The sequence below is a fragment of the Eriocheir sinensis genome, chromosome 4, assembly GCF_024679095.1.
Source record: "Eriocheir sinensis breed Jianghai 21 chromosome 4, ASM2467909v1, whole genome shotgun sequence".
In the NCBI taxonomy this organism is placed as follows: Eukaryota; Metazoa; Arthropoda; class Malacostraca; order Decapoda; family Varunidae; genus Eriocheir; species Eriocheir sinensis.
In genome coordinates this window covers 22793191-22807469 of record NC_066512.1, presented here as the reverse complement: position 1 = coordinate 22807469, position 14279 = coordinate 22793191, and the positions used below count along the sequence as shown (strand labels likewise).

Below are 14279 nucleotides of genomic sequence, written 5' to 3'. Positions count from 1 at the left end.
CTAATCTCCTATTAGAACAAATTATCTGAGGGAATGTGGGTATATTCAAACACACTGCATGCATGCAGAATATTGAACAATGTTTCCCACATAGTATAATTATATAGTTCATCGTCCGAATCTCAAAAAAGCTAAAATCTTGATAATTTGTTACACGACTGCGGTGATGCTGGCCTTTCTTCTGACACTCATACTTTAACATAAAACAGTCCGCAAGATGAGGTCAAGCTCCAGCCTGCGTGTGCTGTTATTTATTGCTGCCTGACGCTATAGCTCCTGCTCTTTCAACCCCAGTCCCTCTCCTTGCTCGCCTGTGACATAGGCAAATATTTTCAAATCAAAACTTTTCATTCTGTTCAGTAGCCTGTTGTAGTGTTGTACTCTTGTCTGAAAAAAAAAAAAAAAAATCTTCCCTCTTCTTTGCATCACTGAAATTGACCCCAAAAAATTACTAAGTATTTTCTTTTCTGGCAATGAGACTAAATTAAAAATATACACGCCAGGAGCAAGAGGCCACTTATCTGGCATAAGTGAGCAGGTGTTTGGTTATTTTTAGGAAGAGCATACCCTGAGCTATCAGAGTGGTCATTGCTCAAGGGTGTACCCATGCATGCACTAGGTCACATTGTAGGGTAAAATGTCAGAAATGCTCTCAATTTTTTTTCACATGATACACTTTACTGATCAACGTCCTGTTATTTGTGAAGATTTCAATATAGTATTTTGTAATTTTCATAGACTGAAGGAAAATGAGTAATGAGACCTGGGGGGAAGATTGAAAAGGAATAGAATATGGAGGAGAAAGAGGAAAAGTGGTAGTCAATCAAACTTCATTTAGTCTCACTACAGAAGATATATAGTAGGAACTAATGGGTGCATATTTCAAACACCAGGAGCCCACAGATGATAAGATCCAGTAGACACTTCGGTGTGTGTTTTCAAAGTGAGGGACTTGTGAGACCATATATGTTATGCACAGGGGGAACATTAAAAATAATTTGGTGCCTCAGTCCATACATATCTAAACCTTTTCAGTGTATCATAATGTACCCATTCCATTGCTCAGCAGTCTCTAACTTTTACTCTCATATCCATACCACATCTGTAAGCCTCCTCATTACTCACAGGATCCCATCTCATTAATCCACATGCTTTCCTTGAGGAAATTATTTCTACAGGACAGAGCATATAGGATCAAGCTTCTCAGGAATACCATTATCTTTACAAACCTTTTCATTGCAATTACCTCTTCTTAAACTTCCTGTCCCATGAAGGAAAAAGGTTGAATGGTACAAGATACAACTTAGTCTTTAGAAATTTAATCTATATTTTGCTTAACTCTAGTTGATATAATCATATAGCTTACTAAGTCTAATACTAAAGTGACCAAAAATAAATATCTCAGATCACACTGCAGGATTTATTCTGTACTCTGCCAAAATAAAATATTCCATGTAAAGCATAATTAAATGCTTTAAAATGACAAATCTTAATGACATAACATTGTTACACTAAAATTATGATCCACATGTAATCTTTGTATAGTATGAAAAACTTATTATTTTTCATGTCACTTTTAAACACATCCAGCTAAGCTTTTCATGATAACCACATTCCAAAATAGTCACCATCCACTGTTTAGTCTTCCATCTATTTGAAATTTGTCAAACACCACAACACACAACACAAACTTCAGTACATGACAATCACCAGGTCCTCCAAGAAAGCATGTAGCATGTCTGTCGGCATCTGGTCCAACACACTGCTCTTCACCCCAGCCACCACCACCACTGCTGCCACTCCTTGCACCATTCAGGCCACAAAGTCGAGGGGACGGTTAAAGCCACCCTTTCGGTTCATGTACTGGCGGTACTTTCGCTTCATTATCACATGAACAGCGCCCATGTTGTTCCCATCCACCTTCTTCCCTAAAAATAATAGAAATGGATTACTGGATACATTCTATGCCTCAAAATAGGATGTGGTTACTGGCCATTTAGTTTCTGATCAAAAGTTGCTAATAAACCATCATCCTTTATACAGTGTGGGACATGGCTTTTAATACTTTACCATCCATCACCAAATATTCATAAAAACAAAGGAGTCTTTTCACTGTCTAGGCACCCATGGACGCTGAGAGATTTATGTTCAAAGCTGACCAGCCTCCAGGCATGAATCACATTACCACAAAGATGGAGACATGCAATCAGCTCACCTTTAGTTGTGTGGAAAGAAGAGAAGCCCAGGAGCTCTTTCATTTGTTTCTCCTCATCTGTCAGGGCCTGGACAGGAGCCTCTGCAGTGTTGAGAAGAAATGAATAAATAGGCTAGTATTGGCAGACTGTAACAGATACACTCCTATTCTAAGGCATCATTAGTGGTTACTACCTCCTCCCCTCTTCACAAAACATTGCAAGTTTAATCCAAAACTAATCTCAGATATCACATTTTCATTTGTCTGTTCACAATAGAGGTATACCTGATTTCAAAAAAAATTAAAACTATCCCACTAAAACAGCTTTGAGTTTAGATTCCTCTTCCTACATAATAGTAGTGAGAATTTGGAGTAATAAATATCATTAGCTTTCCATAAAGAAAGACGAGACACAAGGCAAGGGGAACTCCATAATATTCCAGCCATTAGCAACATAATCCCTGTCCAACACTGCCTTTCCCTAACCCAAGCCATGACTCTGCTGGTTCCTGTCTCTACTATAGGCTACCCAACCCTGTCAGCATTCAATTTTAATCAGCCCTTTCAAGTACCCTCACCATGACCCTGCCCACCCCATCACCCTTTCCCACCGATGGCACACCTTAACCCTGCCATAACCAACACAAACCTTGCCCTCAACTGCCTTTCCCTAGCTCTGCTGGTTCCTGTTTCTATTATACCTAACCCAACCAGCATTCCATTCCAATAGGTCCTTTCAAGTACCCTCACCATGGCCCTGACCACCCCATCATCCTGTCCCACCACTAGAGCCTCACCTTCATGCTTTCCCGAGGGCCCCGCCAGGTAGACAGGGGATGATTTGCGGTGTGAGCGTGGCGACCTTGATCTGGAACGACTCCTTGAGCGGCTCCTTCTCTCCCGTCTGTCTCGCTCTCTGTCCCGGTCTCTGTCGCGGCGCACCGGCTCCCTCTCCCGGGAATGTGATCTGGAGTTTCAGAGATTAGGAGTGAAGAAAAATGTCCAAAAAGGGTTATAATGAAAAGTTCAGTCTAAAGGGGCATAGGGAAGGAATGAGGAAAGCTGGGTTAATATGTAGGATTGAAGGTAAGCAGTGAAAGGAGAGAAAGTAGGTAAAGGTACTGTAAAGCGATTTAGGATTGGGTTCTAAGATATGAAGCATTCCTGGCTTACAATACATATTATCTCTACCATATTTCAAGACAAAACATGGAAATGACTTTTTTCTGTGTATCAAAAGCACAGACATTATTTTCTTAGGTTAGGTAACACTCGTATTCCTTGGCCTTATTAATCATCTTCACCTTATAAATATCCATGGTTACCTTTGTCACAACACTAACCCCTACTATTGCAATCTAAGACTTTGGAAAGGTTGATATGTTAAGTATGAAAGAGTATGAAAAAATTAACAATTAAAAATAGCTTTCTTGGAATACATTCAAAATTAGTGATATAACAAGAAGCTAAAAGTTCCATCCCCTTCCACCAAATATTACTAATGTGTACCAAAATCTCTGACCAAGGTGAAGGGGACAATAAACGTACCTGTGGCGGTGGAAGCGATCTCGTTCCCCTCGGTCCCTCTCTCGCTCCCTGTCACGTCCCATCACTCAGACCTGCCGAGTGCAATCAGGTGAATAAAGGTAAAGTATCCACGGCGCAGGCCACCACAGAAACGACACCCTGCCACACCATGTTCTCTTCAATTAACATAACCCAGCCACAACCGAACAAATAGTAACCTCCTCACCCCTCAGTTGGTTGTTTATATCTCAGAAACAAGATATTTGCAGAGACAATGATAACCAGCAAATTAGAAAGTTAAAATCAGTCAGAATAAAATAAAGCCAACCCCTAGAGTTGGGTGTAATTCTGCATCAACACCGTATTTTGTGTGTGACTGTCAACATATTGGCAACTTCACCCCAAGTGTCCAAGTTGTGAGAACTGCAGAAAAATAAATAAAATAAACAAAACAATTGTGAGGATTTACAGAAAAAAAAAATTGTAAAACAACAGAATTAATGGTTAAGATTTGTTTTATTAATGTGCCAGTGTTTCATTACCTACCTTATGAAACATCACTAGCTCTTCATATATCTTTTCTACAAATATTCAACAATCATGGAAATGCTTTTTAAATCAAATTCAAGGACTATTTTTTTTTTTATTGTTGAAAATAGGGGATAATATTCAAGAAAGCGTAGTCTCCTCTGGTGGCGGCCGCGACGGCGGTCCAGCCGATGTTGCGAGAAATACCTCCTTGCAGAAATAAGTCATGTGGGGGGTTGTAGGGTTGTAGGTTAGGTTATGTAAAGTTCGGTTGTAGTAGTTTAAATATGCTCCCCCACCCAAAACTCCCGATTTCCTACAAATCCCCCAAGTTGAACCTCTCTGTGAGCAATTTTGCGGCTGCGGCAGCAGGTCCACAAAAGGCATTGAAAAGTCAATCATTTAGTGATTTCCGGAGAAAAATAATACCTCCATGTTAAAGAGCACCAAAAAACACATAGAACTTGGAACTAATTTGCCGAGTGACAATTAGCACGTTAAAATCTATCAGAAAATAAAATACCAACCATGGAGTGAGTTGGGTGCAATTCTGGAGTAAAGACAAAAATAGGGTGCTTGTTTACACTATCTCGTTTTCTTTAACCTGAACTGTAGAATGCTTAATATCTTTGCTGTGTGGATTTATGAATAGCCAGAAGCAGAAAAAACGTTACAGTCAGCATGTGGGACCACAAGTAGCTTGCCTGTCCTCAGCACCATGACAAACGTTTGCACACCTCCAACACCACCACTGCCTGCTGTCCTCACCCTCGGGAGAGCTCTTTTCACCAAGCAACTCCCTCCTCCGTGTGCTGCAGATCTCTATATTCAAATGACCCTTCACTCACGGTCACAGAAAACACTCCTAAAGGCCAAATGGAACGTACTGTCCCCGAGTGTTTACTTTCTGGCCTGGCAGGAGTCCTTGAGCTTGTTCCTGAGGCGAGTCACCCGTGGACGGACACTGTTGCTACTCGCTACAGCCTTTGGATCGGCTTCTTATTTCGGACCATTCTCGCACTTTTTTAATAGGTTGGGATCTCTAGCTACAGCAAGCAGAGAATATGACAGGAGTAGCCACCGCCTAACTAGATATAATGCAGACAAAGTGTGTTAATTCCGCACCACACCATATTTCCCTCACAATCAGCATGGAGTGATTTTTCCCAAACCTTTATAATCAGGACTATATATAATTAATTGTTACGTCACCAAGAGAAGGTAGTTCCGTGAACTAAGGTGTGTTGCTGTCTAATGTTAAAACAATGGGTAGGCGGTGGCCGAAGTGATAGCGTACTGGACCCACATTCGCCGCGTGATGGACGACGCGGGTTCGAATCCTCACGCTACCACTCGGATTTTTCAGTCACCGCCGAGTGGCTTAAAACTACCCACATGCTGTCCTGAAGACCACCCATCAACCCGGACTCTAGAGGAAGCCGTCCAAGCGAATCAAGAACGAGTTCCGGGGGGCAGCATGAGCCAATGCAAGATGGCGCCACTATAAACACTCGCCTGCGCCAGAACAGGCTGGGCCGACCATCAGGCCCCACCTGGAAGAAGCCTTGGGCCGACCATCAGGCCCCACCGGGAAGATGCCTACCGGCGCAATAGGCAACAACGTAAAAAAAAAAAAAAAATTATTACAATTAGTGCCTATCGCCCACAGGGCCACTGGGACCTGCCTGAGCTGGTGGGCTGGTTCATAACAATAATGTTCTTTCAGCTGTGCTTAGTGAGTATCCTGCATTTAATTGCCCCTAGATTGTAGTTCATATGTCCAGTCCTTTATGTCTGCTCCCTTGACTAAATCAAGGCCTTTATTTTTTTTAGCACTTGTCCCCTACCATTGTATCTTTTTAGTTTCCTGGTGCTACCTCCACATGTATCCTTAGTTCTATAATCACACTCTGTACTGCCTGGGGGTTGAGATGGCATGCTCCTCCCTTCTCCTTTGTTGTTGACTTGCAACAATAAACTATCAATCAATCAATTAAGTCACACGTAAATCTCTCATATATAACCCATCAATCACTCAAACACTTATAACAAATAACTATAATACACAGGTAAATGGAAAAGAACCACCATGGTGTCGGATATACTCTAATAGTCACGGTAAACACTTATAAATGAGTAGACTCGGGTCTGCTGTGCTGGTTCACCATATACTTGTCAGGTGTCACCTGGATCATCCTGAAGTGTTGAGAGTCAGAAGCGGTGAGACTACAGGGTTTGAGTTCCTTCTTCAAAGATTTATCCCCTAGTATCACTAGGGGAAACGGGCCCTTGTCCGGAAAAGACTGCTCCCTCCCTGCCCCGGGGATCACGGGCCATTGCTAAGGGGTGCCGACAGACAGACTCTATCGACGATCGAAATCTAGCCAACCATGTCGGTCTCTGGTTTGAGTTTGTGATTGACCTCTGATTATAACCGCGGCAGGTCTCGAGCGGAGACTGGTTCGAGACAGTGGGTGAGGCCGGCCCACTTCGAACCAAGACTGGTTCGAATCAATGAGGATGATAACAGTTGGTAGTGTGTGTGTGTGTGTGTGTGTGTGTTTGGCACATAAGTAGGGCGAGCTTCAGGGTGCCCTAACAATTATATATCTCAAAATTAGGAAAATGTGGCTTAATTAACAGCCTCCATAATATTATCTCATAACAATAGATACTTAAGAAATGAGGATTACCTAGAAGCAAAATGAGAATTCAAACAGCACGGGTATATTGTGTCTATTACTTTATGGTAAAAAAGAATTACAAAAGATATTACTTGAAGTGACTGGAATTGTATAAAAATGTACCAATCTGATCATAATTCAGCAGCCTACATTACCCAACATGTACGGAAAAGAAGCCTTACTCAAAAATCTGGATAACTGCTAACACTAAGGTATAAAAATAACTTCACTATCTGACAAAGGAATGATGTTACCATGTAATAAGAGCTGTTCTCCACACACTTATCAAACTACTGTTGCAACTGACTTCCACAAACTATTGTACTGAAGTAAGAGATTCCACCTTGTACAGCCTAACTTAACCTTACCAAGATCAAGTAAATACATCATTATGGAATTACAACACATCATGAAGTACCATTTTGCTTGCTAGTCCTGACTTGCCATTTGCAGGAAAAAAAAAGTATATTATGCTGACCAGTTCCATCTTTTTTTTTTTTTTTTTTGTGTGTGTGTGTGTGTGTGTGTGTGTGTGTGTGTCCTGTGTTATGGCACAGAAAATGAGCATGCGATTCAATCCATTATAATACCAAACAGTTCAGTAACTTTGTCTTTCATTATGTGATTTATGTTGGTAACCTGCATCCTGCGTGACAATTGCTGATAAAATTTACAACCATCCTTTTCCTTGCTCACTATACACACAGTAAATAATGTTCCTGACATCCATTTACTTCTTTCCCAGGGAAGCCTTACTTCCATATTTTCTTTATACATTAAACTTCCCTAGAGTATCTCATCCTCATCCACTATTCAGAATCAACAGCTCACACCTAATACAAAAATATGGCACATGTGTGATTAACTAGTCTTTTTGTATGCTTTTTAAAGACTAAATTTTGCTTATATGTAGTGGAAGCTGTATATTTATTTTTAAAAGCTTTTCTCTTCTATTTATTAAGATCCTCATCCAGTGTTAGTGGGACTTTGTGCCCACATAAACCTTCATACTGATCAGTCAAGTCACCTCCCTATTTATAAATCAGCTGCTTGTTCTGAACCTCAGACACCATACAGAAACAGATAAGCTAATAGAACTGTGTTTCATTAATTTTCTAAAAATATAGAATACTACAATAATTGCTCTAGTGATCAGTAGATATAAAAAATCAACTTACATTTAGACTGTATGCTTCAGGAGACTATGGCACTGAATAAACTAGTTATACCCATTGCTGTACATCGCTAGGCAGTTTCAATGGCAATCATTACCGGAAGCCTAAAAGAACAGCTGTTAAAATATTGATTCACATACCAACTTGTGCTTTTCAAAAGGCTACTGTGGCACCATGATTAACACTTAATCATCCACAGCCATTGCAACCTTATATATAATATTCTTCCAAACCTACCATTCAGTGGAGCGCAACAAAGCGTAAAGCCTGACTTCCACCCAGACTAGAGTCCATGCACTGCAAGTGGTGTGGCTGATCAATCATCCCACAAACACAACTGTCGCTGGGGTACAAAGTAGCTGAAGTTTCTACACCTGCGACAAGTCCGTATGCCACAGCGGTAGGACACAGCCTTGCCAGAGTTGTCTCGGCCCTTGCAGTACTTGAGGCCACATGGATACCAGGCAATGCACACCTGGAGGAAAATGGGGAGTGTGAGAGGCTGGAGTTTTTGTCAACTGAGAAATGCTAAAACAGCAAGATACAAACCATATATTTTTTTTTAAATGAGTGATAATATTTACAATTAGTAGTTAGTTAAGTCAAGCGCTCACCTTAATGCAGACCTTCGAGCTACTGAAGAAGTACAGAAATACAAATAAGGATCATCTTTTTATTAATCTAAGCATTGTAAAAGAAGTAAGGAGAGAGGGAGCAGAGGACAAGAGACAGAGGACAACACCATCGTCCCCACAGCCAGAGTCACCCACCTGGTAGTGACAAGCGCAGGAGTTGGCGAGATCCCTGCCGCCATCTCCACAGCGAGGCACCCCACGGGTTGGCAGGTGACGGGTCACATCACTCACTAGCGACCAGTCACCATCCAGTTCTAGATGCAGGCAAGGAAGATGAACAAAATTTCAATATTTCATCCAAACATTAACAGTTACATTACTACGGGCCGTTGTTTGTACGACAAAGGCCCGTTGCCCCGTAAGGGTGAAATCATACAAGAAGAACAAGAAGAAGTTACATTAGTTTCCACATCTTTTGTAGCTTTCTATCCACATTCTCTTTCCACTGAACAAGTCTTTTTCTTTCAGTTAACAAGTCTCACTCTCTCAGTATGTACTACCTCTGCGTTGCGTAGCCCACAGCTTTATGTCCCGGTCTGAGGCATAAGTGGAGGTGGCCGCCATACTGCACATGACGGGTATGTGAGGGGACAGGATACCGGCACGAGGAACATCCACACTCACATCGAGCTCCACCTCCTCTGTTCCTCGGTCCTCCTCAGGGACCCGCACTGTCCCTGGGTTTTTCTGGCAAGTTGGTGTTTGTTTTATTAGTTTTATTTTGTGAAGTGTCAAGTTTCAAAATTCAATGTTCTTTAAGTTTGAATGATGCTTAAAAGGATATATGACCAGCACTTTGTTTGATTAGTGCACATGTAAAAAGCTTTAGTTTCCTTTTGCTGTTGGCCTTTGTATTCTTTTTTTGATGTTTTTATCATTAATAAAGTGACTGTATGTGTTTGTTTTGATAATCAATAAAATAATGTATTGTATATAATGTTACTTATTACCCTGTAAACTGGTTCTCATGCCAATACATTATTCCAGTTTTTTTTTTCCTGGAAACTTTCTTTGGGATCAGTCTTTCTGCACTTTTCTAGAATATGACAGCATGTGACACTAAAGAGTCTGTATATACACATATAAATCAATTACCTAAAACCTTTTTCTTCTGTTATGTATCTGCCTATAAAAGTGAACCAGACCTTATCTTATTGAGTCACCTATACTCTTGACTTGGCAGAATGCTCACCTGCCTGAGTTTGGACATGGCATCAGAGGATATGAAGTTGTTCTTGAAAAAGCGCATGATGAAGCACATCACCTGGAACTGGTGCTGCCCCAGCTCCTCCTCCCCAAGAACAATCACCTTAAAGATTTGCAACTCCTGTGGAGGGATTTAGAGATTAGTACACTTAGTACACAAGGACGGATAATGATGAATAATGATGTGGTAAAAGAGTAAAAATAAGTATAGATGGGTGGCAAAATAAGTGGTTGAATAAAACATGTGTGTGTAAAGGTCATACCTGTTTGAAATCTATCAGCTGGGAGATGTATGTTCCATCATTCTGAGGAAACTCCAGCATGACAGAGTCATCAGATATGTTTGCTGTTATAGTCTCCTTAAACACCTCACCACCCTGCAGAGGGAGAAGAAAATTACTCAACACTTTACATATGTGGGTTGCAATCTGACTGAGTAAGATGCAGAAAAAAAAATGGTTTTGGAGCAATGATCATCTACTTAATTATTACTTATGGTATTTATATTATAAATGGCTCAGTATGTAATGCTGTCTTCTCATAATTGGAAAAGATCTCAAAAGTACATGCAAAATTAAATGGTGATTTATTTGAAATGCACAAAGTATGCTTTCACCCTCCCCAACCCTTGCCTCCAGTGCAAATAAGATTGCAAGGCTTTAAACCATTGGCTGTTTTTTTTTCATTATTGCTTCTGACTCTTTTTTTGGAACTGGCCTATCACTATCTAAAAAGGGATGTCTCATTGTGGTCTTTTAATTATTTGACCAATGGAATAGCGACACAATAGCATTGCCTCCAGTGAGACTTTCACAAATTTAATTAGTATATTGATAGTAATCTTAGACAAACTATATAAAAAGTAAGGCATATACTGCATCCATAAAACACATAACTCACAAATGTGAACAAAACTATTTTCTTCTGATAGGTTTTGATATTTTTAATTAATCTGCTAACTTTTCTTGTTGCATATCACTAACCAATCCCCCATTTAGCCTTTAACATGGAAAATTATTATAAAAAAAGATGAATTGTACGACAACATATGTCAGAAAAGTGTGAAACTTCAAAGCATGATGGGTGTAAAACTGTATAAATACCTAACAATCTCCTACCAGAGGGGGATTGCTCCCTATCTTAATCTATGGCTTTGCAGCGGTCAGCCATGGTAAGTGAAGGGAAAAAAAAAATAACGAACCTCTGACAGAAATGTTCCTGAGAAAAGATGAATAGCACATTAATAACTAACAAAAAATAGCTTCCACAGAATGAGTAGGGTGTCTTTGAAATAAATACCCCATTTAAATATACATATTTCAGGGTAATTTCAAGTGTAGGACAAAAGCTCACTGGACATAAACTCACCAATTAAATGCAACTTTAGGACAAAAACTCACTGAACTAAAAATAGTCTAACCAAACCTAACTTGGTAGGGTTTCGTCCCCCTGTTGCATTTATTCAGTGAGTTTACGTCCAGTGAGTTTTTCTCCACACCCCATAATTTCAGGGTCTTGGCTTTACCTTGGGATCTTGGAAATATAAGTTCTAATACATACCAAAAATGTCATATATGTATTCTAATAACATTCAAACCTTATGGGAATCAATAGTATGGAGCGTAGAGATCAAAACAACTGCAAAAATAGCCATGACTGTAGGAAACAGTGATAAAAGAAAGGAATACCTCCCTTGTCTTTGTTTTTATTTCATTTTTTATTATTGCTTCCGCCTCTTTTTTGGAACTGATCTATTACTATTTAAAATGGGATGTCTCATTGTGGTCTTTTAATTATTTGAGCAATGGAATGGTGAGTGTAGAGATCAAAACAACTGTGAAAATAGCCATGACAGTAGGAAACGGTGATAAGGGAAATAAAGAGTACCTCCCTTGTCTAGTACCCATCTCTACCCTGCCAGCTGCCACCCCATGTGAATATAAATTATACAGGACAATTTCAGGGTCTTCGCTTCACCTTGGGATCTTGGGTATGAAAAAGAACATAGGAATCCGATTATGTTTTAACTTGACAGGCTGCTTACATATAATTCCCTGGGGGGGGGGGGGAGTTGTCAGCTTAACCTATACTAACCGGATCTGAAAATAAACGATGCCTTAAAACGGACAATTTATAGTTTCACATAACCAACGATTCTGTCACGTGGTTCATGTTTTTTCTGGTGACAGATGTAGTGAATTCCATGATTTTGTGACTCATTTCCGTCACAAATGTCTACTTTTCGAATTATGCCTCTTTTCAAGTTACAAGTTATGCCTATCCCTTGAAATTGACCCTTAAAATACTCAACACGACTTAAAAACTATCAATTGGAAGGATAAAAAACGAAATTAGGAAACGGCAATAAAGGAAAGAAACACCTCCCTCATCTCTGCCCCGCGCCCCACCTGTGTCTTCACGTTGACCACCAGCTGGGCCCCCCCCGTCCCCAGGTGGGCCACGAGCACCAGCACACACAGGAAATACATGGTCCAGCCCCTGTGTCTCCTGTTCACATCTTCGCCAAAACAATAACAAGTGGGCTGAAGGGTGGCTGAGGGGCGTGTCGTCTGCTGCTCTGACGGGAAAAGGGACTATCATCGCCATCATCAGCATCTATTTTTTTCTTTCACGTGGCCTTACTTCTACAGCAGGCTTCTACTACTACTACTACTATTGGTACTACTACTGCTGCTGCTACTATTACTACTACTGCCGTGTCCGGGCGGTGTCCCAGGATCTTCCAACCACTTGTCATATATATCACGTTCATAGCTTTTTTTTTTTTTTTTTCGACATTTATTTATGACCATACCATACATACATACATATAATACGGGAGAGCGGTGATGATTCGGCCACTTTAAAAAAAAAATGAGAATAAAGTTGTAGTGTAATTTTGTTGATCTCAAAATGTTCCTTCAGCATTTGACTCGCTAGGTTGTTAATATATGACACCCGTAGCTATTTACAGTTTTCAGATGTAGGTGGTGAAGCACAAGCAAGCTTCGATCTATCGTCCGAACCATCGATCCCCATCCGTGGCGACGGTTCGGCCAGCCCTTGGGTGGTGGGATGGTACGGACACTCGATATATTACTCGGCATAACATTAATACTATTGATTGATTGATAGTTTATTGTTGCAAGTAAACAACAAAGGAGAAGGGATAACTTAAGTTTAATTGCTTAATAAACAAGAATAATATATCTATTACAAGACATATCTGTAAAAGCACAAACGTATCCTCTCAATATTTATAGGAAAAAAGACACTAAAAGGAGACCTATAAGAAATATATCTCAAGGATTTTGGAGTTATGGCTTTCTTCTCTTCTCACAGGCATAATATTTGCATATAAATCAACCAAATTAACTGTTTTTTATAACTGCTGCAACACCTGTAATGTTTATATTGATATAAAATAAATAAAAAAAACATGAAAAAATCGACTGTCCTATTCATCACGGCTATAAAAAAAATAACTGGGTGGTCACACTCGCACGAGCGTAATAATGAACATTTCGCTATATACTTGTCATATTCTTGAAGTGAGAGTTTACGATATATATATATATATATATATATATATACCAACACCTTGAAAACATTACATACGAAATAAATAAAAAATCGGACTTGCATCGAAGAGAAGTTAAGAACAGCTCTGAGGGCTGGTTGTCCCGTGTGGGCCAAGGCAGCAAAGTATTGCACCTTCACACAAAATCTCGCGGCACTCAGCCCGAAACGTTGTACTGGACGATACTTATATACTATGCAGATATGTCAATAGCTGTACAGTCACTATGTATTGCCTGGGGGTTGGGATGGCAGGTTCCTCCCTTCTCCTCTGTTGTATATATCTGCAACAATAACTATCAATCAATCAATCATAACTGGGCGAGTGCCCCCATACAGTGTGTTTCATGATTGAACATCTCGATCGGCAATGGCATTATTTATTGTTACTGAATATGATGCACCTTCGTGGTAGGAGTTAACAAGATTAGCTTTATGCGAATCCGCAGGCCTGCGTGCGATCCCTTAATTTAGCTTAGTGTCTCACTCTCAATAGACCTTCGTACCGATCAGCTAAAGGGACCTAGGGTAGATATGCTAGAAAAAGGGCAGTTGCTTGGCACGCAGCCCACCCAACTGTTCATCCTCCCTTTTGGACCGGTCGATAAACAGTAGGTACCTGGGGAAAGATGTGTTAATCCTATTGTCACGCTGGCCCTGTGTCACGGGGTAATGGGCTCTGCTAACTCACCGCAAACTCACGGCCCACTGAGGCGGAAACGAACACCGAGGCCATTAATCACAGCAAGCT

The 14279-nt window shown here is 40.4% G+C and overlaps 2 protein-coding genes across 8 annotated transcripts; both read right to left on the bottom strand.

The window, feature by feature from the left end:
* Window positions 1-1303: 1303 nt before the first annotated feature.
* Window positions 1304-6708, bottom strand: LOC127010091 (U4/U6.U5 small nuclear ribonucleoprotein 27 kDa protein-like). Of its 6 annotated transcripts, none has more exons than XM_050883942.1 (5): window positions 6436-6708; window positions 3743-3813; window positions 2992-3161; window positions 2216-2296; window positions 1304-1928 (listed from the first exon to the last, which is right to left on the bottom strand). In XM_050883942.1, the coding sequence occupies exons 2-5, from the start codon at window positions 3802-3804 to the stop codon at window positions 1813-1815; spliced, it is 429 nt and encodes a 142-aa protein (XP_050739899.1). In that variant the 5' UTR covers window positions 3805-3813; window positions 6436-6708; the 3' UTR covers window positions 1304-1812. The 6 variants fall into 6 exon arrangements, with proteins under 6 accessions (XP_050739899.1, XP_050739867.1, XP_050739892.1 ...); XM_050883910.1 differs by lacking the exon at window positions 6436-6708 and adding an exon at window positions 5098-5256; XM_050883935.1 differs by lacking the exon at window positions 6436-6708 and adding an exon at window positions 5154-5237.
* A 269-nt stretch (window positions 6709-6977) lies between these two features.
* LOC127010086 (out at first protein-like) lies at window positions 6978-12545 on the bottom strand. 2 transcript variants are annotated; one of them, XM_050883900.1, is made up of 6 exons: window positions 12331-12545; window positions 10213-10326; window positions 9936-10070; window positions 9244-9430; window positions 8879-8997; window positions 6978-8583 (listed from the first exon to the last, which is right to left on the bottom strand). In XM_050883900.1, exons 1-6 carry the CDS (start codon window positions 12436-12438, stop codon window positions 8425-8427), a joined length of 822 nt encoding a protein of 273 aa, XP_050739857.1. In that variant the 5' UTR covers window positions 12439-12545; the 3' UTR covers window positions 6978-8424. The 2 variants fall into 2 exon arrangements, with proteins under 2 accessions (XP_050739857.1, XP_050739859.1); XM_050883902.1 differs by having other exon boundaries at window positions 12358-12545.
* Between the last annotated feature and the right edge of the window lie 1734 nt (window positions 12546-14279).